The 27,428-nt window shown below is 44.7% G+C and overlaps 2 protein-coding genes and 3 long non-coding RNA genes across 10 annotated transcripts in view; 3 read left to right on the top strand and 2 right to left on the bottom strand.

Annotated features, from left to right (window-relative positions):
• mib1 (E3 ubiquitin-protein ligase mind bomb 1) overlaps nucleotides 1-27,428 on the bottom strand; it is a 591,834-nt gene that overhangs the window by 18,744 nt on the left and 545,662 nt on the right. The window lies entirely within an intron of this gene.
• LOC117217833 (uncharacterized) lies at nucleotides 1,046-2,630 on the top strand. 4 transcript variants are annotated; one of them, XR_004489649.2, is made up of 3 exons: nucleotides 1,046-1,286; nucleotides 1,464-1,945; nucleotides 2,299-2,630. It is a non-coding gene; the product is annotated as an uncharacterized LOC117217833 (long non-coding RNA). The 4 variants fall into 4 exon arrangements; XR_004489647.2 differs by having other exon boundaries at nucleotides 1,052-1,286; nucleotides 1,482-1,945; XR_013033449.1 differs by having other exon boundaries at nucleotides 1,275-1,406; nucleotides 1,482-1,888.
• LOC117217817 (uncharacterized) lies at nucleotides 1,339-6,482 on the bottom strand. The gene is made up of 4 exons (XR_013033453.1): nucleotides 5,955-6,482; nucleotides 5,506-5,871; nucleotides 5,343-5,435; nucleotides 1,339-1,454 (listed from the first exon to the last, which is right to left on the bottom strand). It is a non-coding gene; the product is annotated as an uncharacterized LOC117217817 (long non-coding RNA).
• On the top strand, nucleotides 3,241-4,940 carry LOC117217808 (tRNA pseudouridine(38/39) synthase). Its single transcript, XM_033465652.2, has one exon. It carries the CDS (start codon nucleotides 3,636-3,638, stop codon nucleotides 4,875-4,877), a length of 1,242 nt encoding a protein of 413 aa, XP_033321543.2. The 5' UTR covers nucleotides 3,241-3,635; the 3' UTR covers nucleotides 4,878-4,940.
• LOC117217844 (uncharacterized) lies at nucleotides 7,183-13,471 on the top strand. Of its 3 annotated transcripts, XR_013033452.1 has the most exons (8): nucleotides 7,184-8,238; nucleotides 8,626-9,604; nucleotides 9,681-9,765; nucleotides 9,959-10,925; nucleotides 11,013-11,045; nucleotides 11,142-11,174; nucleotides 11,248-11,730; nucleotides 11,802-13,471. It is a non-coding gene; the product is annotated as an uncharacterized LOC117217844 (long non-coding RNA). The 3 variants fall into 3 exon arrangements; XR_013033451.1 differs by having other exon boundaries at nucleotides 7,183-7,869; nucleotides 7,984-8,238; nucleotides 9,959-11,174; XR_013033450.1 differs by lacking the exon at nucleotides 7,184-8,238 and having other exon boundaries at nucleotides 9,144-9,604; nucleotides 9,959-11,174.

Here is a 27,428-nt window from a genome sequence, read left to right as displayed (position 1 = left end):
AGCAAGATCGTTTGTCGCAAGTATTATTTATAGAACGTTATTTGCAGCAATAACGTCGCTGGCCGGTATCCAGCACTTGTACAATGTAGTGTTAAACGAGCAATTAATAGTTTTTCTTTTTGGAAATTCGTTTTGGTAAATTATTGCCGTCGTCCGTGGACTTTTAATCATTTTCTTTATGCCACTCCATTCTTTGCCGATAGATGAGCAATTTTTCTACGTAACATTTTTTCCTAGCTCTGTTAGCTCGTTAGATATTCCGGAGAACATATGACAGATCCCCTAACTTCAGGTGTTCACCTTGTACACAAAGTCTACGCAAGACCTAGAAGTGCTAAATTATACACTGCCCTTAAAATTCCTAGATGGACATATCCTATGCTAACCGGAAGACCATCTCATCCACAAATCCCACAGCAATTCCTACAAGCTGCCACCCATCGGAGTGGCAATATTACAAAAAAGACAATTTAACTACAATTTGCAACAAGTACCAACAGATTAAGAGGCCAGCCGTCAAGCACCTGATCATAATTCTCCCCATAACAAATACTAGCTCTAGAGCTCATCGTAGGGAGCTGATCCAAAGTCATCTTGAAACTTCAGTAACCCATAAACGAATCTCCAAAAGATGTAACATCCCTACACCGATACCGCTCCCCGTTCAACGACGCCGGAACGCATCCTATGCTCTCTGTACGTCTTTGTAAGGCATGGTCTCGCCCAAGAAGAAGAAGAATCATGCAGAGCGGGTCGGCAGGGGGCTAGGCGGGGTCGAGAGAAAAAGAGAGAGAGAGAGAGAGAGAGAGAGAGAGAGAGAGAGGGAGAGAGAGAGAGACAGAGGCCTGGGTAAGTTATCACTCGAGTCTGGGCCAGGAATAGTCGCCATGTGGTGGCAGCCGTGGGACTGACTATTTTCGGGTAAAGACAAATTTGGCGCGATGCGCTGCGAGGGAGCGGAGCCGAGCCGAGCCGGCACAGCTCGCGGTAGACTCAAGTGTAAGCTTACATGTGCCTTTGGGGGGCGACGAACACGCGGAGGCCAATGGGATCGGCGCGGCCATTTTTAGAGGACTCCGCGAGGCAAAGCGTGGTCTGAAACCGCTGGTAGCATTCAGTTTGAAGCAGCCGGCCGGTCAGGAGCCTTTCCTCTCCGTTTCGTCTCGCGATCATCAGCGATCATCCTGCAATTTGCTCAACTTTAGTCCAACCGATCTTTCATTCTGACTAGTGAATTCCAACCAGGCGGCTGGTGACAACTTATCAGTGGATTACGCAACCCCCAGGTACTACAAGTGACCAGACTCACCGGGAGATACCCTAAGCCGGGCCACTGTTCCGTGCTTCCTTACTTCCCATAGTGAATGCGACGTATGGAATGTAAAGAAGTATGGAGCTGCGCCCAGGTGACCATCTATCTCCAAACTTTCTCAGCCTGACAAGACATAGTTTTGCTGCAACAGAAAATTCCCACGGTTTAGCGCTGAAGGACACCTTAGCTGGACTACGAAGTCCGGGGAGCGGAGCCTTCGCGAAGAAAGTGGCAGACCCTGTTCCGGATGGGCCGAACAGGGTATTTTTGGTTCGCAAGAGGATTGCGTTAGCGTTAGGGTATCCGCTGGCAGCCGAGCTCAAGTCAGAAATAGACGGCTCTCCATGGGTTCGAGCGTCCATGTGGACGATCCTGATCGCTATTTACTGACCTGCCGTGACTACCATGTGGTCGCCAGCTTTATTTAAGGCTCCCAGACGCCGAGCCCGGCCGCATGCGCTAGATTTTATTCTTGCAGATGGAAGAGGACTCCAGTGAGAGGGAAAAGTGTTTCCAGAATAATTGGAGAGAGAGAGAGAGAGAGAGAGGGTAATCCTCTTGTAACAATTTTTCTCTGTAAGTAGTTTCCGGATTCCAGATTGAAAGTGCGATAGCCACGTGAGGGTTGCTTGGGTAAGTGGGACTGTACCGTTTGAATTCCGCGCCGAAATTTTGAATCTGTAAAATTGAAAAATTGTCATGTTTCGGTCGGCTTTATAATTGCACTCTATTCTGCTCGATTTTTCAGTTCTACTATACTTTAGTTGATTTTTCAGTTTTGCTATATTTTTATTAAGTTTCTGACTTTGCTATGTTCCTACAGAGGGTGCAATTTTGTTATGTTCTTTTAGAGAGTGTAATACTTCGATATTCTTGTAACAAGCGTAATACTGCTATATTCTTCTAAGGGATGGAATCTTCTTGTAAGGGGTGTAATGTTCTGGTAAAGCGTGTAATTTAATATATTTTGGTCAATTTCATTGCAGGCAGAATGGGAACAGGAAGCCAAAAGAAGATCGTCTTTCGACGAGTCAAAAATAGGACGTGTGTTCGGACGCCGCCACGTTTCCATAAATGAGTTCTCCGGTTACAAGGTCTATTTCCGGTCCATGCCGACAACAGGAGGCTCGGAAGTCACGGTGCAACAGGAAGATTTTTATTTCATCTAAAATCTAAAACGTGATCAGATTATGTAGATCTTGCTTGATTATTTGATTTTAATTAGAAGTAAAAAGTAAATTGGGTATGAATTTCTGAAGTTACTGTAATGTATTCTAACATCTTGTATAATATTATGTATAAATAATAAGTAAATGAGTGCTGATGCGTTATTCCTTATAACAACCGCTGGATCATAAATGTATTGTTAATAGTAGATCATAAAATAGTGTATAAAAATCTCAATTCAATATTACTCCAAATAAGTCGCTGAACATTGTATTTTATATAAATGAATGTGTAAATTATCTAATTCGTTGAACAGTTCATCAAAGTTAGAAATAAATGTTCGAACCTAATCGTAGAGTTATAAAAATAGATTCAACTGCTAATAATGTGCATTTGAAGCCCGGGAAAACTGTTTTATCGACCTTATGGATCCTTTCTCGGTAAATTTAAGATTTTCAAAATTGAAGAGAAACAATTGTCATGAATGAGAAGCAATAAATATAATTACACATTAGAAGCTTGAACAAACTTATTTCCTAATTTTACATAGGTAATTTCTTTCCAACTTCACCAATTTTGTATACTACAACTTTCAACAATTTATAGTCGCGTTAATAATTCATAAATGTTCGTAGCTAAGATTTATATAGTTTTTATTAATATTATTTTGATAATATTTAATTGCAGATCTCGCTTTTATCATGGATTATGTCAGTTTGCTACTGTAATTCGCCTTAAGAACCGTATTGTGGCGCTAGGGACAGTCAAAACAATAGTCTTAACCTAACCTCTAGAAAGAAGTTAATCTTTATACGTTGCTAAAAGTTATAAGTTATTTCGAATTATAAATCATCAACTGTAATCTATAAATTATTTGTACAAAGTATTTATACATCTTTCTTCATTGTATATAATAATTACGCATAATATTTACTTCCCGATATTATTTGACGGTTGCGGTAACCTAAAACTCGATTGTTTATTATTATAGATAATTAAGCATGTTATGATATGTATCAGATTATTTCTGTTTCGTAAACATATCTGCATCAAAACGAACAATAAACAATATCTACGTTATCATAAGCAGTGAACAGTGTTTCGATAAACACGTAAACAATCGATGGAAACAACAATTACATGAATCATATCAAATATGTCAACAGAAAAAAAGCAAACAATATGTTTAATAAAAGATTTGAAACTACTTGACAAATCCGAATTGATAGAAAAAATAATAAGACTAGAAGAAAACAACAAACAATTAAAAGCCACAATTAACAGGTTAAACAAAAAATCAAAACTCAATACTGTTACTAAATCAAAAAGGCCATTCGATTTCACAAAATGCACCAAAAGACACATTCTTCTGAAATTTTATTATCTAGGATGGGATTACAATGGTTTCGTTGTGCAAGATAGTATCAACGACACCATAGAAGATCATTTATTCGCTGCACTGACAAAAAGCTGCTGTATAGAGTCTCGAGAAATTTCAAATTACCATAGATGTGGTAGGACAGACAAAGGTGTCAGTTCTTTCTCACAGGTAATTTCAATTGACGTACGAAGCAGATTAAAACTCGAGGATCAACACAAGTTAAACGAAGAACTACCATATTGCAAGATGTTGAATAGGTTACTACCTTCGAGCATAAGATGCACTGCATGGTGTCCTGTTCCACAAAATTTCTCTGCAAGATTTGACTGCAAATTTCGAACCTACAAGTACTTTTTTCCAAGGGGAAGACTGAATATAGAAGCCATGGACCAGGCAGTGAAGTACACCATAGGAGAGCATGATTTTCGTAATATCTGTAAAATGGATGTAGCAAACGGAGTCACCAATTATAAGAGAACGGTACTCGATGCGAAAGTATTGTTGCACAGAGCAGATTGTAGAAACATTCCAGCATACGATATGTGTGAAATGAATATAAAGAGTCATGCATTCTTATGGCATCAGATTCGCTGTTTGATGGGAATTCTATTGCTTGTCGGTCAAGGAAAAGAGCAACCAGAGGTTATTACAGAGCTTTTAGACATTGTTAATTGCCCTAGGAAACCGCAATACAATTTGGCTCACGAGTTACCATTGAATCTTTGGTATTGTGAATACGATGTTAACGAGTGGTACAATGATAAGGAAGAACTAATGAATACAATGAAAACACTACAGAAAGACTGGACCATCAATACAATCAAATCTAGTATGATAGAAAACATGTTGTCTGATTTAGAAATGATTATGGACTCTAATGATTTAGTTTCTCAGAGCGACTCGCTGCTGCTAGGTGTACAATCAAGGATTTATCAACCACTAATGAAGAGAGTCACCTGCGATAGTTTGGAAACCAAGATAGAACACTACGACAACAAAAGGAAGAGAAAAGAATAATATACGACGATTAAAGAAATGTACAGACCATTTTAAGTCAATAAATTATATAGTAAATTCGTATTCTCGATTTTAAATATTTCCAATAAATTATTAGAAAATTATTTGCGGAGTGTGTGAACGTTAGAAATGCAAATGAATTACTTACCTCGGGTCCTCGCGCTTTCCTCCATTTATACGAATCGAATATTCGAAAGGAACCCGGTGCCATTAAAATTCCCGTTCTACCCGCTACCCGTTATTGCATTTCACTTCGGTCACAAAGAAACTCGCGCCATTTTCGCAATTTCTCCCGCGAAATTGCAAGATATTCGTCGTGTGCGGGGCATCCCGGGAATTTCTTTGGGAATCCGACCGGAAGGACTAATCAAATCTATCAATTTGCGACGGGCTCTTCCGCTTCAATATCCGGGGACATCTCAGGGGGAACACAGGGCGACAAAGACTGCCACCTGGGACACGTACCTGGCTCCATTAGAGCAGCTAAGATCGCTTTTAGGTTGTTGTTTGCTCCTAGTGGCAATTCTCAGTGATTCCGGGGCAAAGAGCAGGGTCCACCTGAGGGTCCAACAGGTACCTTAGGCAGAGATAGGGTATCTATGTAAAATTTTGAAGGAACGGAACTTACGAAGAGCTGCATAATGATGCATAAAACCGCATTAAAGGATCGGCGAGATCACGGAGTTGAGACAGCAGTGTGTCGGTATGAGCGCTCGCCCTAATAAATAACTGACAGTCTAGGGAGCCGGGGTTGGGGGCTATGATCCGAGTTATGCGTGGAAACCTCGGGGCTATTCACGGCTTTCACGGTGCACCCGGATTTGCATTGCCATCATTGTCGCGATCTGAATCGGTTCCATTGTTGTTTTGACTTCCATTGTTGTTAACCCCTTCAATGGGCAAAGAATTCTAGAAGGGAATCATATCGTAGACGACATCTCTATCACAATCATTTCAATATCTCGCGACTAACAGATACGCCATCTATTTTTTCCTGTGGGTACACACAATCGTACAATGAATTTTTGCTAACCTTTAAGATCAATTTATCAAAAATCCAAGATCTTTTTTACTCACTCTATCGTAGCAGCATAGTTTTACGGAGCACGTCGTACCCTTTTCCCCTAGGATTAAGTTATAAGCTTCGAGCGTCAGTTAGCCAGAATTATAGATTCGCTCGGGGAAACGCGGGGGACCGGGTATATACGGTACACGCCCGGGCGCGGAGTAAATAAATCTTTATTATGTCAGTGCTCTGATCGCGTACGCCGTTGCTGCCCGGCTTCTGGACGTGTACATAACATTTGCAAATACAGCAGCGCTAACGTCAACGAGCACTCACGTTACCAGCACTATATTAACGCGACGGGACCGAAACGTTAATCCAGATGCGTTGATAGCGTGAATTTATTAGCCAGCAAATTCATTATCGGCGAGTACACGTGATTTGCAGTGTGTCATGAAAATCACCGGGCCGAGGAATAGTGTCGACGATGTCTGTCGATATTGCCGTCGAAATCGTTCGCACGCTCGTTTTCTGTCCTCCTAATAACTACGTCGGAAAAAGATGTTTCCATTTCCGGAGATAAAAATATTTAAACCGGTCCTCGCGGACGTTGCACTGACTAGCGAGTAGCGTAAGTTAGTTCCCGTTGATCGACGGCCAGATGACGCGACTGGTGGAACATCCGAAATTGTTTCTTTTTTTTTCCAGGAACAATCGAGCGAGGATTTTATTAGAGAGGAAATATTTAGTAGCGAACCCCGACTTGGAAATAAAAGGCAAGTTGGAACGGAGCGCCGCCGTTATCGGATCGGGAGGGGGGGATTATTCGTATCAGGAAGTTCGTTAGGGGCTGATACGACGTCGAATCCTTTTTCACGCCGGCCCGCTAATTGAACTAGTTTGGCAAGGTGTCTCGTTCCGGACTTTAGTAGTCCGATACCGTTACAGGGACGTGTAATGGCCGAACTGGCCGCTATTCCAATCGTCATAAATTGTCGCGGGGAACGTGACGATCGTACTGAGTAGCCAATAGATGCGCTCTCTCGCCTGTCATTTGACCCCTGCAGCTTCTCCCGGCGTTTCGCGCCCCGGCTATACACGCCCGGTGGCTTTGTCTACCGATTCGCATACGCCAACGGATTTATCAGCACAGGAAGATCGCGTTCGATACAACGAAACGACCCCCGCCTCTACTTCTTCACAATGTTGTCAGATTTTAAATTGACCGTACTTCGTTCTAGGTTTGTACATTTTAAGAGCAGTTGCTTACGGAAACATTTTTTTCATTTTTAGGATACGATTCGAGACGAAGGAGTGGTTTATTTTAAAAGACGCTATCACGTACAAGAAGAATTGGAGGCTTTTCTCTTAGCTTCGCAGTTGAATCGGCGCTATACATATGATGTGGTACTATAATACGTACGTTCCCGCAAGAAGATGACTCCCAAGACTTCCGGCGCTGGAATATTAGCTTCTTCTGAGGAACGTAACGGAACGCGAAGCATTTCGGGCTCACAATGAGAGGCGGACGTAGACACGAGACGCGATATACGCCGGGAATGGAACACACCGCGGAGATTGTACTAATTAAGTCCCACCTCTCCTATTAATTGCCAACGTTCCAGCCTTGTCAATGCTCGCCGTTCGTCGCTATGGCTGCGGACACCAGCCGTTCATCGCTGCGGCTGCGGCCGCCAGTCATGTAGTTAACAGAATTTCGATATCGACATGCTCCACTTACGTAACTACTTGCTTCTCGATGCTAGATCAAGAGTTGTCCCAACTTCGATACCAACCGCCGCTACTCGCTAATAACAATAACAAATCTGGTTCAGTCCTGTTCTGATAACCGGCGGCGACAACCGCAGTTGGCAGAAATGTCGAAGCTGGTCCGGATGTTTTTGCTACGGAAGGAGGCGGTGGACAATTCTTTGACCAACCTGAGCCCTAATGAACGCGAGTGGAGTTCATAAGACAGTTGTCATTGTGAGAGAGCCTTTCATTATTATTATTTTCGAACAGCCGGGAGAGCCGGTCAGACCGAAGCCAGCAGCATTAATTAATCAGAACTGCATTCAAACCGAGGAAACCTTTCTCCAGACCGGGATGAAACTTGCGAGTATTCTTGGAAACGTTAAAGAGCCCCAGCCTATCCTGTTTTTAATTGATCTCGCGCGGAATTCTGGGGAAGCCGGTCGAGCGATATTGAATCCGTGGATAACTTTTCGCGGAGTTGGACCTCGTCTATCCTGGCACGTCGTTAAGAAAGCCCAGAGGGAACGAACCGGTGGCACGATTTTATTGGACCGATGGTCTAGCGCCGGGAAAAAGGGGTGTACGTGTTTACATTGCCAAGTAAGTAACTGCGGCTCTGGCCTTTCGATACTGTGCTCTAATAACGTCCCGCCCACGCTCTAAATATTTTCTTTAAAGCCCAATTGTTTCTTAATTAAAATTTCAACGGTCAAATTGTTTTTATAGTAATTGGATGCAAGCCAGAGATCGCTTCTTTGTCGACCGATACCTTAACGATCTTTCTGACCGATTCTTTCATCGATCATTTCTTTATAGATTTCCTTTTTTATCGATTAATTCTTTGCAAATTGCTTTTTCACCGATTTACTTTGTCTTCGCGAGGATTCGTATGCGCTGTTTTCATTAAATATCAAAACTGGCGTGTACTTTTGGATAAACAGAAACGGCAGATTTATTCTTTACCACAGTATGTTTGTTTGCCCGCAGGAAGGAAATTCGCAGCGAAAACACATTGTCCTAGGAAAACAGGGTGAGGAAATCCCGGGGCGAAACGAGTCTGTGCGCTTTAACGCGTCCTTGCGTTCGAATAATTCGCGGATGCAAATTAGTCCGGGTTTAAACGCGGGAGCCGATATGGAGCGAGCAATTATAATCGCGATAATAACTTTTCTAATTAATTTCGGAAGTTTTAATTCGACGTCCGAACTCATATCCTTGCCGCTGGCCGCAATACAGGTCAATTATTCACCCACTTCCGGCGCCGACTGGCAAGTTCCAGTTTTAATTCGGGCCGGGCATAATGGAATCGTTGTTTCGAAACTTTTTAATAGTTCTCGCCGTTCGTGTCCGCGGAGGACATGTTGACGTCCGGATCCGCCACTTTTGCCATAAATCCGTCGACTTTTACTGTCCGCTCACTTTTTATATCGCATCGTAAATCACCTCTTCGCTTTACTAATTTTCCTCGCGGGACATGTAAGTTAAAGTTACGATTTTTTGTTTTGATATTAACAAATTGAATTATAGACGAACCGTATTTTTAAATTTTCGATAGATGATTCAGATGCACAGAGTTATTCGTGCAGGAATAAACGATTTGTGCTTTTGAAATTTTTCGACTACGCGCGACCAATGGTTCTCGAGATATTCGATCAAATGGATTTTCAAGTCGCTCATCAGGGACGTGACAAAGTCGGGTGCAAGAGGGGAACTCGAGGATCCGACTCGTCAAGAGAAACCGAAGAAGGGAAGGGGGACAGGTGGCGGTCGCCCAACTCGAAGGAACCCGAAAAGCTGACGTTTCGCTTACGTGCAGAAATTGGCAAACGTAGGATATATTCCTTGCATCCAGATGAATTTGTCAAGTGGGGGGAGACGAAAATCCGACAGACGAACCTGGCCGAACCACCTTCGAGTACGCTATCTGCTACAATCCACCAATTATTTATATGAAACCGAAACAAAGGTAGAAAATGTATTCGTACGATTTCATTTTAAATCTAAAGATTCAAATGTAACAAGTCGATATAAAAATTGTCTAGGTGGCGGACGATGTGTCTACGCCAGCAGAAAAATGGCGGGCGTCGCCGCCATATTGGACCACGAGAAAACTCCAAGGAGAAAACGGTTCGTGACTCAATCTCGAATTGTCCACCCGTTGACTTTGATAAACGATTGTAAGAAGCCACTGACACTGGCTGAGCATTATGTCGAGCCAGTTCATCCCCCAGAAATCCCCATAGAGACACCATTACCACTTGCTGGCTTCCAGTATCTTATTTCCAATATCACACCCTTTCACGATATTAATCCGTTTCAGATGTTTGGTAGTCTAAAGGAATCGTATTATTTTTTCGGGATTGGCGGATTGAATCATCGACCTCGACAGGATGTATCAAATCGATTTATCGAACTGGAAAAAAATGATGGGGGTGGTAAGCAGCTCACGGAGCGGCGCTTCGACACCGATTGAAACTTGGCGTGTCCGTGCCGAAGGTGTTGAGTGCATTTCTCGGGGCATGACGTGAATGGCCGAGCGGAGCCGAGTTTTAAAATAAGACAAAGCCCGCCCCCCTGCCCACCCCCTCTGCACCTGGGGTTCTTCTCCTTTCGTTGTTTTCGCAGGGCGATCACGCGCCACCGGCCGTCCAACTTCGCCGGCTAATCAGAAAAATCCACACTCCGGCGACCTTATTGAATTGTCTCTGACGACCGGTCGCTCCTCTGTGCCTCTGATGACGGCCTATTCGCATGAGAGAAATGGGGAGAAGGGGCAATTCCTTTTGGTCTTAGTTTCTTCGTCTCGGGCGTGAGACTACCGCGAGGTTCTCCGTGGGAGACTTGGGACAAGGGTTGCCGGGTCTTGGGAATGAAGCTGTAGGAGGATTTGATATTGTGGAAGATCTTGCGGCGAGTCTCTTCAGTTCAAAGAAAAAGTAACTAGCGACTTCAATGGTTTCTGAATTTTCGGGAACTGTTGTGCAATCTAGGACAGCTACGATGTCCACGGATACCCGATGAACGCCGGTGGATCTCGATTTTTCTCCATTTACTCTTCCTCCGATCCTTTCTTTAGTTCTTTCAATTCTCTAGGATTTGTCTTTAAATCCCTGTCTTCGTTAGTTCCGCCTTTTCTTCGATGTCATCCTCAGTCTTCTCCCTAGAATCTGAAGTCTCTGTCCCTTTAGTACCTGGAAATTCCTAGTTCCTAGCTCCTAGGTTTCTAATTTCTTCCCCGGAAGACGATTTTCCACCACGTTGAAGAAGAAAAACCCTCTAAAACCACGGTCTGTAATAGAATTCCCCTAATTACCATCCGACAATCGAATATTCAACATCAATCCAATTAGCAATTCATTATAATGTTGTTTCAGGAGTACAAAAATATCCCTAATCTGCCGCAACAGGTAGGAAAAATTCGCAAAAATTAGCAAAGATTAGCTAGCTACTCGTTACAAGAATTTTTCTCCTATAAGACAACTAAAAAAGATAATGTATTTCAGGTATCCAGAAGAGGAGTATGACGCAGACAGAATGTGAGTAGTTCTTCCGCGACGAGCTTTACGGTTCCCAGTCAAAAAATTCGCTAGGATCGTCGTATTTTTCCAGAGTTTCAATCCCGAAACGTTTCCATACCCTGTCCGATAAATACGGGGCGACGTTGAACGCGTTACTATAACGCATTAACGCGGAAATAAAATTTCTGCACGTGACGGGGCCGCTGTGGCAATATCGAATGGGATCGATCGGTGCCGATTCGGAGCTGTTCACCTGCGAAAACACACGGGAAATTTGAGACCGCCGCAGCCGATGCCGTGGAGGGATTCCGAGAATGACTCAATGTTATCGAATTAATTGCCACTGGAATGCAAAGTCCGCTGGAACAAATGCGAATCCGATATCCGCGGGGATCGCTTTGCGCTTTTCGAACACGCGGCCCGTTCGCGCCGATAAATAATCAGAATCGGCGGGAAGGTTGACGTCATTTGTTCGCACGTTCTTCTAGGTTCCAAAAATGATTTTTCTATCTAATTGTCGTCATCGGTTCAGGTAAAATTTAATGCGAATGGCCGTCCGAAAATTCGATCAATGGTAATCCGATATCGAGTAATTTATAAATTTGTAAATTACATAATTATATGCATGATTATATATAATTTTAGCAGGACCGTCTTTGCAACACAACGTGCGAAAGGAACAATTACTCCGGCCTGGTCTCTCTTCCGCTACTTAATCTCGAGCAGCCATAGGACAAGCTATGTTATTTAATTAAATACTCGCCGAGCTATGGCTAATGAAGCAAGGATGAAATATTTCCGGATACATTACAACGGAACGCCGGTGATTCTCGCAGCCGTCGTTGCGCCCTATCACGCGTATTCCCGTCGGTTTATCACACTGTGCCATGCACCGCTGGAAAATTCGAATAAAATATATCAGTCGGTTAAATAAGCCACGAAATTACAGGCAGCTCTGGCCGAACGTTGCAACGACAGCTTCTATTAAATGCCTCGTTGCAGAACATTCTAGCAAGGACCTCAGAAACCGCGAAATTAATTTCATTCTACAAAGATCGGACCGCAACGCTGCACTCCTCCATTTATTCTCCACGCGGGGAGGCACGCGAAAGGAGAACCAAAAAGTATAGCGAAGTTCTGCAAACATTGCGAAACAACATGCAAAGGATTGCACATCGAAAACTGTTCTCGTTTTTCCTTTTTTTGAGAAAAATCGCCGAGTTGACATTGGAGTATCGTTCCAAAGCAAATAGCATTTTTATTATACCAGTTTTTTCGAGGACGCGAGTCAGCCAGGACGAAAAGAAAATATATCTCGACACCACCCTCGCACGTTCTCCAACAAAATGCAGAAGCTGCACCGCGGAAGCTCCACAAATTTCCCAAGGAAAAAATCGCAAAGATAACACTGGAATATCCGCTATAAGCAAATAGTATATTACTATAGTATTTTTCCCGAGGACACCGGCGACCGAGCACGAAAGAAAAATACGCCTCCATCTTCTCCGAACATTGCGCAAGAAGACGCAAAAAATCGCAGCTCGGAAGCTCCGCTTATAACGGCAGAAAAAAATCGCGAAGCTGCTCATAATGTGATAGCCGCGCGGACACGGTCGTCCAACTGGTCAACGGGCATCAAGGGGCGCAAAGGCGCTGGTTGGCGCGGGGCCATCTAATACACCATTCCTCTTTACACCGACCTCGCATCATTGCTCTTTACATTTTTTCCGTTTTCCCATCCCGGCCCGGCCCCTTGTTAAACCCCGTGGACATTCTTCGCATTGGCGATTCCTCGTCCACCGGAAGTCGAGGAGAGGACCCTGGATCGGAAAATCAGTAGCTCGCACCTGTCGACCCTCCGCGCGTCTTCCTCCGATGCATATATGCATGCGTTATGCATAATCCAGGCGCGTCGTGACCCCGGTCCACGTAGACCTGCTAGAATGAATCGCGTAACACGCCCCGCGTCTAGGGGAATTCTATCCGGTGCCCGCAAAGTGCTGTTTGCTGATCGATTCTGATGGGAGCCGGCAACTTCGCCAACGGAACCTCGAAACTCACGGAAAATTACGAATTTCCACGTTTGCTCCGTTTCCTCCATCGAACAATTTCCTCTAATACCGGCGAACAAATAGATGTCAATTGTTCCGCGCCTGGATAATCGCTGGACTTGAGACTCTACGGGATGGCGTACCAAGAAAAGCCTCTCCGGATTATTATAAAACAAGGAGCAACTCGGGAAAAATCGTTCGACAGATTTGTCGCGTTTATTTGATACAATATTCGCCATGAATAAATTGTCCGACGTTATTCGAGCTCATGTTTGAAATTAGAATATCGGATCAGCGAAGTTTGCTTCTAAAACAAACTTCCGCATTAATTAGACAGAAATCAATGTAACTAGACACCCGTGCTCGCCGAGCGGGTGACAGAGGACCGGGGACACCGTGTGCTTCCCGAGAACCCGAGACCGAAAGTGTATTGCGATTTGTTAATTAAAGGAAACCTAATCAGCTGACAATAACTAAAAAAAAAAAAACGGAGAAAGAGCGGAAAAAAAACGCGAGGAAAAGGAGCCAGCCCGTGAAGAGGAAATTCACGCGAGCGGGAAAATCTGCTGAATCAAAGAGGAATTCAATTATCGTTTGTCTCTCCCTTGCATCGCGGGGCTCGCCTAACCGAGTCAGCGTGCCCTCGGCTCAGATAAAGTCTCGTCTTTTTCATAAACGCAGGATAGCGTCATCGGCTCTATCTGCGAATAAAATCTCCGGGATCCGAGACCGCGTGAATTAGAGATTTAATCTGGGAGATTAGTTTTTCTACCATTCCGGCCAGCGAGCAAGGGGACAGGAAGCTTTTTGGCTCGAGAGCCCCGAAAGGTAGGCAATATGTGTGTCACGTGCTAGCCGGCGCCTCCTTCGGGCCTGCAACCCGGCCAACACCCACGCCTGCTGGCACATCGTCTGCACCCTTGGCCAGCAGCTCGCCCATTGGCAGCGGATGGAGCTGGCTGGGCACTCGATCGAGTCGAGCCACTCGGAATCCTGATCAATTTCGCCCTACCGGGATTTTTGCTATTTGAGCGATTTCCCTCGCTTTTCGATTCTCTGCCATTTTTACAATTTTTCCCCGCGATTTTTATAATACCTTCGGATCGCCTCGATTCGGCCTGATCAACGGGTTTTCAGCGCTTTTTTATGTCCTTTATCGTACACTCAATTTCTCTAGAATTCACTTCGATACTTCAACAGCGACGACTAGACCGGCGATATTTGTGCAAAATAAAAATTGATTCAAAAAAACTTACCGAGTCGAGTCGAGTTTATCGCGCTGTAAATCTTTACTTTTTCCCTCGAATACCCATTCTATTCTGCGACTTCAATTTCCGCGAACACTTTCCACCGGCAATCCGCCATTTTGGTCTATTGAACACGTGAGAAAATTGTCGCGCGGAAAGATCAAGTCGATGTCGTCGATCTATCGATGTCTCGTCACGTGGTCGGGGATTCCAACATGGCCGTGCCGGCACCGGAGGCGGCAGCTAGTGCTCCTCGATTAAGCAACGAAAAAGTGGTAATTATCGTGTGATTGTAATTTCAATGATCCTAGATCGAAATATTGTGATTTAGGCGTGTAGTGCATGTTCGTATTAGGTGTGACAAAGACGACAACTGTCTCGGTGGACACAAGTTGTCAGGGAGCCTGCACGATTTCTACGGGACGAAACTTCGAATGTTCAAAAATAGACTAGCGAAAGGTAATGTACCAGCTTCAATAATTCCAATATTCAACAATTCCAACGATTATTATTAAAATTTAATATTAAATGTCGCACGCTGTCGCGCGCTTGTCTCGCGCATGGCAGAGCCAGGGAAAATTAGTTCCGTAATTCGCCGCCGTAGATGGCGCCACCGCAGCGATTTTCATGAGAAAAATCGGCGCGCAAATGGCGATTAATTTGAATCGAACATCCCTCGCGTCTAGAATCAATTGGACTAGGCAAATATCGAACGATTCATCGGGTTTCAAATAGTTGTTAATTATGACATGCATGGTTTTCAGAAACAATTAACGTTTCACTTTTGTACAGGCTTAATTAACACGGTTTTGTCGTATCAGAATACGAAATGAACGACCGACAATCGGTCCATTGTTATTTCGCGCCGGCTTCGTTACGAATTAATTAGCCGCTGACCAAAAATTAATTAATTTCCCCATTGTTTATTCGTCACCGATGTAAGTTGCACAATGCCATTTATCGGCTAATTGGGTATGAAATTTCGAGAGCAGATCATTTCAGTAGGATATTTTCGGAGAAGGTGACACGGGCGTTCGACAATGTTTAAATTTTTAATTAATCCGATTTGTAATTAACCAGTTGTTAGCAATTTTCGGGAGGCACCGTTCGTTAGAGAACTCGATTAAATTAAAATTAATTATTATTTTTCACTTATCGATTCGGGGTGCTGGGACGGACCCCTAGCGACATTGTAATACGTATCTGCTGTTGAAAAAAAATTCCGAGGGCGTTGAAAAAAAATAGCAAATGATTACTCGACTCTCAACTGATTTTCTGAAGGCGTTGAAAGTGTTCTCGCGTCTCGCGAAAATTAAAAAATCATCAGAAAGATATCCCGAGTATCCGGAACATCTTGATGGGGGTTCGAAAAGGTCCGCACCCCCCGGGGGTAAATCGACTTTGGATGGGTGCCCGTGAAAATTCGTGATTGTCGCGGAAATTCCGGTCCCTCGATCCTTAGAAGCCCGGCATCGGTGTTTATCGGAATTCAGCTCACGAAACAGCCCCTACTTCTTGCTCCCCTGCACAAGAACGCCACCCCCTGCGGCCCTGACGCGTTGCACGTGACCCCGGAATACCCATAGCACTGGCCACCCCCGCGCCAGAGTCGATACACCGTGGGAAAAATAATAATTTCGACTAACTATCAATTACAATAATTAATTACAATTTCTACCAAACGTTCTATCCGCGAACCGTTCGGTCTTACATTTTTCCTATCCTCCACGAGCGAGCAAAAATTTGGAAAAAATTCCAGTAAATAGAATCAGTACGCAGCTGTTATTCGTCTTTTGTTTCACTCGAATATCTTGAAAACTCGCCGAGAGAAATAGTCACGAAGTTGACCCTGATCTTTCTCGTTCACGCAGGGGGTTGTTTTCGAAAATATTTTTCTAGATACCGAAAAGGTGACCTAAAATTTTGAAAAAATTGCAATTGATAGAGAAAATATACAGCGACGCGATTAATTTTATTCGGGTGTCTCAAGCAGTCGCCGGAGTAACGGGGCTGCGATTGAAATTCGTAACTGGAGAAAACGTTATCGCGAATCGGATCGGGCGCCGGGAAAATGATGAAATCGTTGACATAACAAACTCGGAGGGCCCTAAATCCTCTGGGCCATCGAGATTCACGGTCGACCGTTACGAGCGTCGCATAACAAATTACCGAAGCGATTCGGAGCGTACGAGCGTGTGCTCGCAGACAAAGATGACGATCAATAAAGAATGGCGCCGCGTTCGGTGAATTTGCGAAGGTTCAGCGATCACATTGATTAAAATGTGAGCCGTATAATTCACGCACGGAATCGCCGGGCAGGAGACACCGTCGAAAAATCGTAATTTCCTTTCGCCAGTGGCTCGGCGTCGACGCCGGATGAAATCGCTGGCAGACGACGCGTTGCACGGTGCCGATACACCTAAATACTGACTATCTAGCGTAATTATGGCCGGCCGGCCAATAATCCTTTGACGGGTCGTATCGTTTCCGCGATTATAAAAGCCCGCGACGACGAAAATGAGCTGGAGACTCCACTGTCTCCTTAAAATCTAACTGCAAAGCTCGCCAATCGACGCGTTTCGAACGGGAATTATCGCATGAATTATCGTTGAATTATCAAAGTTGAGAATCGCCCTTTTCGAATAAAATACACGGCAGATTATAGGCGCGGGTTTGCTCTACTACGCAGATTTTTTTCCAAATTTTAGCTCGTTTTGAAAAGCCAGAAAATTAATTTTTGAGTCGAGAAACTTCGAATCTATCTTGCGAACAACCCCTAACTTTAGGGGCAATTTTCTCGACGACTGCTCGCGACATTCGCACGAACTAAAATGCAAAATATAGCTACAAGTCAGCTCTATCGCCGGTAATTTTCTCAAAATTTTTACCACAATCTGCGTATTCGGAAAAAATAATTTTCGGAAACGATCCCCGTTTGGTCGGATACCGAGCGAAGGAAAACCGAGGGCCATTGAACAAAGAAATTCGAGTGTCGGCCATAGTGTATCCGAGGGTCGCTAATTTGCTCGGAAAAAACGTCTAGCTCGATTGCGATTGTCACCGCAATTGCTCGCCGTTCTTACGTGCTCCCCTAAATTTCGAACGCGGAATTGCCGTGGCGTGAGCGCGCGCGCGCCCGCGCGCTCGCTCGCAGCAGACAAATGGTGTTCTTACAAAAACCGGTAGTTCCACGCCGCTGCCGGCTGGGCCATTACGATTTAAATTAGTTTCCTCGAGGGCCGGGCATCGGAGGAAGAGAGAATGATAATAGCAGAAGGGAAATAAAACTAGGAAAAACTGAAAGACAGAGGGTGGCCGCGGCGTATTCAAAAGACCTCTCGCTCTGAATATCAACCGGCAGATATATGCAGATGGATATTTATTGAGAAAACTCGAATAATCACCCTTTCAATCATCCGCTACCCGTTTTTGCGGACACTTGCCTCTCCGACATAATAGTCAACTAAAAAGACACTTCCGCGAACCTCTCGCACAAAGAAGCCCATCTTCAATAGCAATTTCCTCGGGAACTATTCGAGACATTCGAATGAACCGAACTGCAAACAATAGCTCCGTATAAACTGTATCTTAACATATATTTTTCAAAATTTTATCTCGCTTATCGGGGACGAGAAAAATGATTTTCCGAAACAACCCCCTCGGCGTTGACTGAACAATTTTCGAATATTCCTTAGTAACGAGGCCTAACTTTACACGCACATATCTCGCCAACTATTCCAGATATTCGAACGAACTAAATTGCAAATAATAGCTATACGTTGGCAGTGTTTCGTGTATTTTTTTACGAAATTTTATCTCGCTTACCGAGGCCAGGAAAAATGGGTGCCCGCAACAACCCCATTGGCGGTCAAAGGGATCGCGGGCACAGGCGTAGCAAGTAATTCGTCGAGTTACTGTACGAGCATGAAAAGCCATAATAGTAGTGACCGATTCCACGAGTTGTTAATGCACGTTCCACCAGCCGAAGTTGCAGTGGGTGGTCCATTAGAATCGGGCAGACTGCAGGCTGCATTTCGATGCGCCGCCGGTAAAAGAGGACAAGCATACGGACATGGGTCGGTCGAACGATTCCAGGGAACGGTACCTCCTCTATCTAAACTGCTTCGGAAGACAGCGTGGCAGTTAAGCGGGGAAATTGCAAATCGAAACGCTTTACGCGGCCAATGAAAGGAGCCGAGGCCCGCCGGTTCGATTACGGCGAGGCTCGTAAAATGCGGTGCCCGGTTCCACGAGAGAACACGAATGAACAGCTAGTCGGGAATTCCCGGCAGACCAAAATGAATCTATCATAAAGCACGATCTCTCAGCTTTCTTTCGCGCTATCTAACGCTCAAAAATTCCTATGGGAACCCCTTGGAAAAATTGTCTGAAGCGATCCTCGCGAACTGTAATAAATCATATTCCTGGAAGCTATCCATAGAAATTCTACGATTTTTGCTACGATACGCGGTACATTTTTCGAAATGAGGCTGAATGTATCTTGAACTGCGATCTTTTATCTTATTCTCGCGCTGTCTAACATCGAAAAATTTCCACGGGAACCGATCGGAAAAATAGCCAAAAGCGACGCTTACAAAGCACATGAAATCGTGTTCGTCGAAGCACGTCACAGAAATTCTTCGATTTTCGGTACGACATCGTAATTTTTTAGAAATGAGAACGAATGGATCTTAAAGTACGATCTCCAAGCTTTCGTTTGCGCTATTTACCATCGAAAAATTCCAACGAGAAAGCGCGGAGAAGTTTATTCAAATTTTCCCATACGGACGACGTTGAATCGCGTGCCCCAGCGACGGCCATAGTCGTTCCTCGATTTCTGGCAAGTTGCTCTAATTTTTCGATGCCTCGAACGCATCCGTCATAAAGTTCGATCCTCCAATGATTAATAAATCCCCGCAGAACTCTGTGAACTGCGAGGAATTCGCGGTAAAACCGCTTAAGAACCCGACAGACGGCGCACCGAGTCCGATCGCGGCGAGGCTCGCCGGCGGATCGACGATCGTCGATCTGCGATCATAAGATCGCGGGATCGCCTCGATCGTAGTCCCGGGGGAGATCTCGGGCTCCCGTCGGCACGCGATTCGAACGGCGTTCGCCCCAGAAAACTATAAACCGGCTCGCCCCGGCGCGAGATTCGGCTTTTCTTTCGGCTGTTTGGAAAGTTACGGCCCTGGATCCGGGATTTATCACCTGTTTCGAGGCATCGACGACGTGTCGATGGCGTGTCGACCAGCGGACTCGGTGCTGAATCGACGGGATCGGGCCGAGGGGCCATTTCCGGAGCCGGTCTGCGACAGCTGCGGACCATCGTCCGCGAAAATAAAAGGTTCGGGCCGGCGGACGGAGTCGCAACGGGACCCCATAAACCGCTCGACAATCTTCGTACAGGGCTACCGTAGGTGGCCCCCTAACAATCCTACCGGCGTCCCCTAAATCCAGCTTCCAGCCAGCGGCGACCTCGTCATCGGGACACCGGCGCTCTCCGCCGATTGAATTCCCAGATTTATCGGCGCTTTTAATAAATCGAACCGGCTCGTCCTAGGGAAAACCGAAAGGCTTCCTAGGGGATTTCCGAGGTTCCGGGCGAGTTACCAGGTAACTACCCGGCCAGACCGAGCACCCCGGCTCGTTATTCGGAGCTTCTTTGAAGTCTCCTAACTGTTTCGCGTATGAGATCCCGGCCGGAATTGAAACTTCAATCTCATCCCAAGTCGAGTTTCTCGCTCGACATTTTCCACGACGACCGACTCCTCCGCAGCCTCTCTCCAACTTCACGCTAGGCGTTCCTCGGGCTTTTCTTTGTTAATGTACACCGGCAGCCGCGCGGCAGTCGCCGAGTTTCCAGATTCCTGTTTTTCTTTCGCCGCGAACTCGGTTCGGCTATTAAATAAAGGGTACGCGCGCCTCCGGCTGAACCGCGTACCGTATTTCGATTCCTTATCTCGACGCCCGATTCTGCCGATTCGATTCACCGAAACGTCGTCTCGATCGGAGTCGATATAACAGTAATTTCTCCCTAATTCGCGCTCGGATCGCGCACCAAAAATGGACAATTTTGAACTTTCGTCGAAGTTTCGAATTTTCGAAGAAATTGTTGGTATTCGAATGGCTATAACATTGTGCAAAAAAATTATACAGCGATGGAACTTGGCTCGTTTTAAAGCGCGAAGTGTCTACTTTCGGAGACCGTACGACGATTTCTTCGACAAAATTTATTTGCGACACGGTGGATGGGAAACCTCCGTTCTAGATTTTACTGCTTTTGTGGAGGTTTCGAATTTTCGAAAAATTGATGATATTCGAACGGCTGTAACTTTGTGCAAAAAAATCGTATAGCAATGGAACTAGGCTTATTTTAAAGCCGAAAGTATCTACTTTCGGACGCTATTAATCAGTTTCTTCTAAAAAAATTGATTTATGATGTGACGGATGGGAAACCTCGTTCTAGATTTGACACAAAGTTTCGAATTTTCGAAAAATTGATGATATTCGAATTGCTATAACTTTGTGCAAAAAAATCGTATAGCAATGAAACTAGGCTTATTTTAAAGCCGAAAGTATCTACTTTCGGACGCTATTAATCAGTTTCTTCTAAAAAAATTGATTTATGATGTGGCGGATGGGAAACCTCGTTCTAGATTTGACACAAAGTTTCGAATTTTCGAAAAATTGATGATATTCGAACTGCTGTAACTTTGTGTAAAAAAATCGTATAGCAATGAAACTAGGTTTATTTTAAAGCCTGAAGTCTCTAGTTTTTCCATGTATAATTCAATTTCGTGGAAAAAATTGTTCGAGGACACAGCACGCGGGAAGCTGTAGCAATTTATATCGTACAAAGTAGAAACGAGTAATTTATTAAAATTACTGCATTGTTTCGAGTAACGCGTTATTATTACACTTCGTAATTATTCCCGCGTAGTTTATAATTGTTTGAAATAATTATTTGATACGCGAAATGCTTCTTGGGAATTATATTTTGATTAATGAACGTTATTGATAACGCTTGTGGATTGTACGACGCATACCGAGCAATAAAACAAAATAGATAAAATAAAACGGGGACGTGAAGTAAAATAAAACAGATAAAATCGAACGAGAACGTGAAATAAAATAAAATAAAATAGATAAGATAAAACAAGAGCAGAAAATAAAATAAAATGGTTAAAATAAAGGAAGGACATAAAATCAAATAAAACAGATAAAATAAAACGAGGACAGAAAATAAAATAGAATAAAATACAATAAAATACAATGAATTAAGCTCGAATAAAATACAATAATTTATACGACGAATTTCAAATTATACCATTAATTAATATTATTAGCACAATCGTTATCGCGACGAAGAGACATTAAAATTGAGAAACGTTAAGAAACTCTTACGAAATACATAAAAAATAACTGCAACGTAGTCGTCGAAATGTATAAAACTGTATTACACACTTTGCTTTATTCGCTCGTTTATTTCTAAACGATTTTCTATCGACGGTTTTGCAACGTTGCGCGAGAATCTTGGCAGAACGAAACTCTTTGAAACGGAGAAGTCGAAAAATCGCGAGATTCGGCTAGAAATTACCGTTTCCCGTGGCAGCACCGTGCTCGCCGAGCGATCGCAGTGACGATCGCCGAGATAAAAATTCGCGAACCCGCGTCCGGGGCGGCGTCCGCGGCGAGTTCCACAGAATTCGGGGGGAACATCGGGACGTTTGGAGTTTTTCGGGGAGACAATGGCTCCGAATAAATAGCAGCCGGCCGGCAATCGGTCCGCGATCGATGCGGACGTCCTCCCGTGACGTCACCGGGTCTCTGCTTTCTGCCCGGCTTCGTCCGGACCCCGGACACGCCGATGATTATCATTGGGCGCGACATATTTCACGAAGGATTCCTTTGATCAATAGTTACCTAGCCGGCACCGATCCGTGGCTTACTCCCGCAATTTCGCGCCCCGCAGGAGATTTACGCCGGCCGCAACTGACAATGCGAATCCCCTTTAATAACCACGCCCGTCTTTATTGCCGCGGACGGTTTGCGCCATTTGTACCGACTACGGACTGTCTACTTTACAGTACGACGTACATTCCCGTTGTTTGCTGACGCGGACAGCTATACGGCAGGCTTTACAGGCGAACGCCCATGCACGGATGATGCCCGAGCCTCGTCCGCCACCTGAGGAGAATTATAAAACACCCGGCTCGATTCTGACGCATTCTTGACACAGCGGCGCGGACGATGCGATGCTAGAATGGATAGAGCATGTGAAAAGGGATGTACAAATTTTACATACATTTTTGAACGTTCTTCTTTAGGAATTCGCTCGCGCGAGTGCCGTACTGCGAGGATTAACTGTTAGGAAAATGTTTATTTGGGTACGGATGAGGCAAAAGAACCAATCATTCTTGAAACAGCGGTGCGAACGATGCGATGTAAGAATGGATAGAGCATATGGAAGGGGATGTAAAAATTTTACATACATTTTTGAACGTTCTTCTTTAAGAATTCACTCGCGCGAGTGCCGTACTGCAAGGATTAACTGTTAGGAAAATGTTTATTCGGATACGGATGAGGCAAAGGTACCAGTCATTCTTGAAACAGCGGTGCGAACGATGCGATGTAAGAATGGATAGAGCACATGGAAGGGGATGCAAAAATTTTATATACATTTTTGAACGTTCTTCTTTAGGAATTCACTCGCGCGAGTGCCGTACTGCAAGGATCAACTGTAAGAAAAATGTTTATTCGGATAGGGATGAGGTAAAAGTACCGATTGCGACGCCTTTTTTGAAACAGTGGCGCAAGTTAAAATATCGTAACCTGGAATCGTTTAACAGCTCAAATGGCATCCGACAGTGTCAAGAACCATTCCAACCAGCGAACCTATCAAAGTCCCTGACCAGCAAAGTTCCGGCTTCGCCGGAACGGCGAAAAGACGCGTTGATTAGTGAGTGGTTTTCGCGTCGGCGATCGAATGTCGCTAGTCGCGGTTCGATTTCAAAGCCATTAGGAATCGCGGCGGACAAAGGGCGGCATAACTGGTCCCGATCATGGCAGAGGGACCAGCCTCTGGCCACAACTCATCGTTAACACCTAACGCAGACTCGTCCCGTTTATTCGTTCGTCACTCGCCTCTTGCTAAGCGACACGCGTGCCTCTCCCCCCATCAACGTGTTTGAGCGAGAAGGGCGGCTCTGTGGGGTTTCTATAGTGACCATTCGGCGATGGGTTTTAAGGGTGGACGGTGGTTTCGGGTTTGGACGCTGGGTACGGCGTCCACGGGACTTCCCGTGCGATGGTTTTCAAAGAAAACGATAACTATTGCGGGGATCGTGACGAAGTCGATTTTTGTCCCGCGTTAGAAACGCCGCGGCGACGTTAGGGGATGATAGCGTAGATTATCCTCCGTTGACTGGACTAATTTTCGTTCGTTGATCCTCGTAGGACGATTCGCGATAATTTGGTTAGTCGAATTCGCGTCAATTTTTTCAATCGTGAGGTAAATCTCCGCCATTTTGCATCTTTAAGCGACGCAAAAATTTGACGGTATAGTTGAAACGTTGTTTAACATTCCTGCAAAGCGTTGCAATGTTTAAAAAACAGTTACCTAAGAAAAACAATTTCAAAGCCACATTTTCTAAATCCACGCGACGATGCGCACGCGACATTCTCTAATTAATTAAACAGTTATTCGTGGCTTTCGCTAATAAAAAAAATACAACTATACATCTAGGAGCTTGTCTAACATCCCCTTAAAAATAAAAAATTTTCCACCAAATAGTTGGCCAAGAAAAAAATCTCAAAGTCACCCACGTATTTTAGAGCAACGCGTCGATACACCCGTAAAACGTTCCCCATTTAATTAAACAGTTATCCATGATTTTCTCTAACGAAAAAAATACAATTATACAGCCGAGACCTTGCCGAACGTGCTCATAAAATTGCCAAATTTTTTACCCAACGAGAAACTGCAGGAAAAATATATTTCTCGCGGGTCTAAGTGGTAACGCAGCCCTTTAAGTCGCTTGAACAGCCCTGCCACGTCGCGGACTATAATAATCGCGCAGATAGTAACGAGATGAGTGCATTGGGGCACAGAGGCTTCACGGTAGTCAGCAAGATTAAAATGGAACGCTCTGTAGGACGTGCGGAGGGGTAATGCAAAATTAATCAGATGGAACTCGCCATCCCCTTGAATTCAGCCCGCGGTGAGAACGTACTGTTTCACACCATCCCTCTAATAACTCTGTCCTCTATATATCCTCGCGGCACCTATATGTATATGTCTCGTCGTTTTTACGACTCCGGGCTCCTTTCGAATTCATAAGACCAAGAATAGCCAAAGAAACCTCTCTCTCTCGCCCTTAAATTTTTCATCAGCCCGACGCGACGACTGCTCGTAATTACGCTGCCGAGCGAACCGGAATTTTTCAACAATTTTTTAAACTCCCTCACGCGCCTGCGATATTGCGAAAATATATGTCGGCGGATCCGCCGGAGCCTGCTGAATCGTTCCACGCAAGGAACGTTCGTCCGACTTTCGCGGTCGAGGCGCGAGAAATTCGCGAAGTTGCCGGTTCGATTATCCTGCGGATCTTCTTTCGGACTTCGTTCGAGTATGCTTAAACGCGTATAATATTAAAAAATTATACCTTATTATACTTGGGAGAGTCTGCGAAATAATTCTGCACAAGGTGGATCTCGATAAACATCGAGCTCGAGGCGCGACAAATTCGCGAAGTTGCGAGATCGACTTGCTCCCTCGAGACACGTTTCGACCAACTATAGCGAACTCGAATACGTTTAAATGACAGCAATATTGAGAAAAATATATATAGTCGCATTCGGGAGAGTCCACAGAACATTTCTGCGTGAAGAAAGCTCCGATAGCACGGCTAACAGAATCGCTAAAAATTCGCGAAGTCGAAACGATTTTTCCAAACTTCGCCGGCTCGAGCGGCTGAACGAAAACGCTTTTGTAATATGGAATCGAATCGACGATGTAATTAATGGCCGTAGGAGGTATTCGACGATGGCCTCTCGATGATTTTTCGTCGATCTTGGAGAGCAACGCGGCGGGCGTGGAGCGTGACCGGTTGATTTTGACTCATGGCCTCGGGTTTGCCAGGGTAATCGATTTAAGTGATTTCGCAAACGCTACGTCATTATTGATGCGTGTTAACGCGGCCCCCGGGCCCGGCGACACATTAAAATCACCGATTCAATCGAGTTGGCAGGTAATGACGTGAGATGCCGAGACACAGAGCAAGCGCCCGCGCGCTCCTGTCGCCCCGGCAATTACCCAGGTAGCCCCGGTTTGCGAATCAACGATGCACGAACGAACATTCAAACATATCGGAATGCGCTACCGTGGCTCGCCTCCCGATTGTAATGCGTCCGGTGCAGCCTTGCCGTCCACGGTCGCTACAGCTGCAGATCCAATTTCGCGAGAAAGAACCGGCGATGTCGATACAGTGTCGATATTTCGTAGAACGATGTTTTCCAGGTCAAATATCGATACTTTCTATCGCGATACTTTCCATCGATACGTTGCATCGATAGTTTTCTATCGATAGTTTTATATATCGACAGCTTCTGTCGATATTTTGCAGCGATATTTTCTATCGATATTTCGTAGCGACGCCTTCTATCGATATTTTCTATCGATATTTCGTAATCGATGTATTCTATCGATATTTCGTGTTGATGTCTTCTATCGATACTTTATATCAATGTCTTCTATCGATATTTCGTATCGATACTTCGTATTGATATTTTCTATCGATATTTCGTATCGATATTCCGTATCGACGCCTTCTATTGATATTTCGTATCGATGTCTTCTATCGATAGTTTGTATCGGTATTTTGTATCGATAGCTCGTATCGAAATTTTGCATCGATATTTCGTATCGATGTCTTCTATCGATATTTAGTATCGATAGTTTATATCGATATTTTCTATCGATATTCCGTATCGATGTCTTCTATCGATATTTCGTATCGATAGTTCATATCGATATTTTCTATGGATATTTTGTATCGATAGTTCGTATCGAAATTTTGCATCGATATTTCGTATCGATAGTTTGTATCGATACTTTGTATCGATATTTTGTATCGATACTTTGTATCGATATTTTGCATAGATAGTTTGTATCGATATTTTGCATCGATGTCTCCTATCGATATCTCGTATCGATGTCTTCTATCGATATTTCGTATCGATATTTTCTAACGATATTTCGTATCGATAGTTTCTTTTCGATCGATATTTTGCATCGACTTTTTAAAACAGTTTTCTCTGAAGAAATCGTGAAAGCACGACGTTCGATGCAGAACGGCATGACTCGCGGTTGAATAATCGGATGACGAACGGCGGCACGGTAAATGACAATTCGGTTGGGGGATGAATAGGACGAGGGGAGGGTCGCCGGCTAAGACGATGATGCCTGTTAGTCATCGTGACCGTTGGAACGGAATCGGGCCCCGCGGCGAGTGACGAGCTGCAAGCTGATTATCTTCTCGCTTCGCTTAAGATTGATACCCGTCGCCGAGCCGCGGCAAAACTGCACTCTCACCGAAACCGCATTAGCCTGCAAACCGGGTAGATCGGCGCGGCGTGGCGCGGCGCGGCGCTGAGTCGTCGTCGTCGTCGTGGTGCAAACCGGTCGATTGCACCCGCGAAATTCCAGCCGGTCCCATGCATCGCATCGCGTCGGATGCCAGAAACTTCCGCATGTGTTGCGAATTAACGCTCTCGCAAACCGGATCGCGCGCTATGGGGATCAATAATTTCGTTTGCAACGGTCCCGTACACACCGACCGCCCCCGTAAACCTCCGCGAAAATCGTTCGCTCGTTTTCAAAAAAACGGCTGCCCCACGGAACCGTTTCACGGATAAGTGTCGATCGTACACCGATGATCGATCTTCGCTGAAATCGCGGGGAAAGTCGTTGA

The sequence above is a fragment of the Megalopta genalis genome, chromosome 5 (assembly GCF_051020955.1).
Source record: "Megalopta genalis isolate 19385.01 chromosome 5, iyMegGena1_principal, whole genome shotgun sequence".
Lineage (NCBI taxonomy): Eukaryota > Metazoa > Arthropoda > Insecta > Hymenoptera > Halictidae > Megalopta > Megalopta genalis.
This window is presented reverse-complemented; position numbering and strand designations above follow the sequence as displayed.